This window comes from Otolemur garnettii, unplaced genomic scaffold (assembly GCF_000181295.1).
Source record: "Otolemur garnettii isolate 467f Iridium unplaced genomic scaffold, OtoGar3 scaffold00044, whole genome shotgun sequence".
NCBI lineage: Eukaryota > Metazoa > Chordata > Mammalia > Primates > Galagidae > Otolemur > Otolemur garnettii.
Genome location: NW_003852439.1, coordinates 11,167,526 through 11,168,815, shown reverse-complemented (window position 1 = coordinate 11,168,815; position 1,290 = coordinate 11,167,526). Strand labels below are relative to the sequence as shown.

The window sequence follows — 1,290 nt, the reverse complement described above, 5'->3', positions numbered from 1 at the left end:
CCCCCCGTCCACCTCCCTCATCCTGATCCTTTTTAAACTTGACTATACAACTGTTTGTAAATGTCCACGTTTAAGGCAGTAATATAACTGACTTCTCATCCCCCTTGAACATTTAAGTTATCGCCAGGTTTTCATTTTTGCAAACATGTTGTGCTAAATATCTTTGTGCATAATAGCTTTCACTAAGGAGTATTTCCTTAGGATGGAGTCACAGAAGTGGAACTGTTGTACTAAAAGACTGAATACATTTTAGAGCTTTGGATGTTTCAGAGGGTGGTGCTCTCATTCTGACTAGGCTTCTGGCAGCTTCTTTAATGAGCCATGTCTCCAGTTCTGTGTGAAGAGAGGAGAAGTGAGAGGGACACCAGCCAGGAGTTGAAGGCTGGGCTCTCTGTGTGGCAGCTCCCAGTGTCCCCTACTAAGTGAGTTCATGAACCTGGTAGGCAGAGTGTTGAAGGCTGGGAGCTACTGCTGCAGGATGGCTCACTGCCCCTTGCCAGACCCCAAGACCCTGCCACAATGTCGTCATTAAGAAGAGAGTGAAGGCAAAACTTGTGGCTGTGATCAAAATAAGCCTCCCCTTCTTTCTCTACCCAAGGGAGGTAGTCAGAAGCTGACACACTTCCTTTTTTTTACTCTGGGTCAGCAGCCCAGGAAGTCCTGGTGCTTTGAAGAAGAGGTCCCTAACTCTTCCTTCACTGACATTTACAGGGAGTCAAAGTAGACACAAGAGACCACAGTGGAGCCACAGCTCGGATGTTGGCTAAGCAGTATGGACACATGAAGATCGTGGCCTTGATGGACACTTACTCACAGAGCTCACCCTCTCTGCCCAAGAGCCTCTGTTGGACCCCAGGTACCTGTGTCTGCCAGCTGCGCTCTGGTTGCCCTGAGTGTTAGGGGCACCAGGAGGGAAAGACGTCCCCTTCTCCCTTCCTGGTTTCCAGAGATTTGGCTATGGCATCCTTGCTGGAGACCATCTCTGCTTCCTCCTACTGACTGCATGTGTATGGGAAAGAGACAGATAGGTGCAGTTTAGAGTGGCCCCTGCATCCAAAAACATGCACAGGAGGCAGGGGATAGGGGGAGTCTCATTTCTAACTTTTTACTTTTCTAGTGATATTTCTTACTGTATATTTTATTAATTTATTAATTTTTATTGACTTTGGATTTTTTTTTTTTGACACAATCTCACTATGTCACCCTCCGTAGAGTGCTATGGCGTCACAGCTCACAGCAACCTCAAACTCTTGGGCTTAAGTGATTCTCTTGCCTCAGCCTCCCAAGTAG

General features: G+C 47.1%; 1 protein-coding gene across 3 annotated transcripts in view; it reads left to right on the top strand.

Moving 5' to 3' along the window:
* Positions 1-1,290, top strand: part of ANKS3 (ankyrin repeat and sterile alpha motif domain containing 3) — a 37,635-nt gene that overhangs the window by 19,885 nt on the left and 16,460 nt on the right. For all 3 annotated transcript variants that reach the window (XM_012805795.2, XM_012805793.2, XM_012805796.2), the window contains exon 6: positions 712-856. In XM_012805795.2, coding sequence (XP_012661249.1) covers positions 712-856 — 145 coding nt within the window. The remainder of the gene's footprint in view (positions 1-711; positions 857-1,290) is intronic.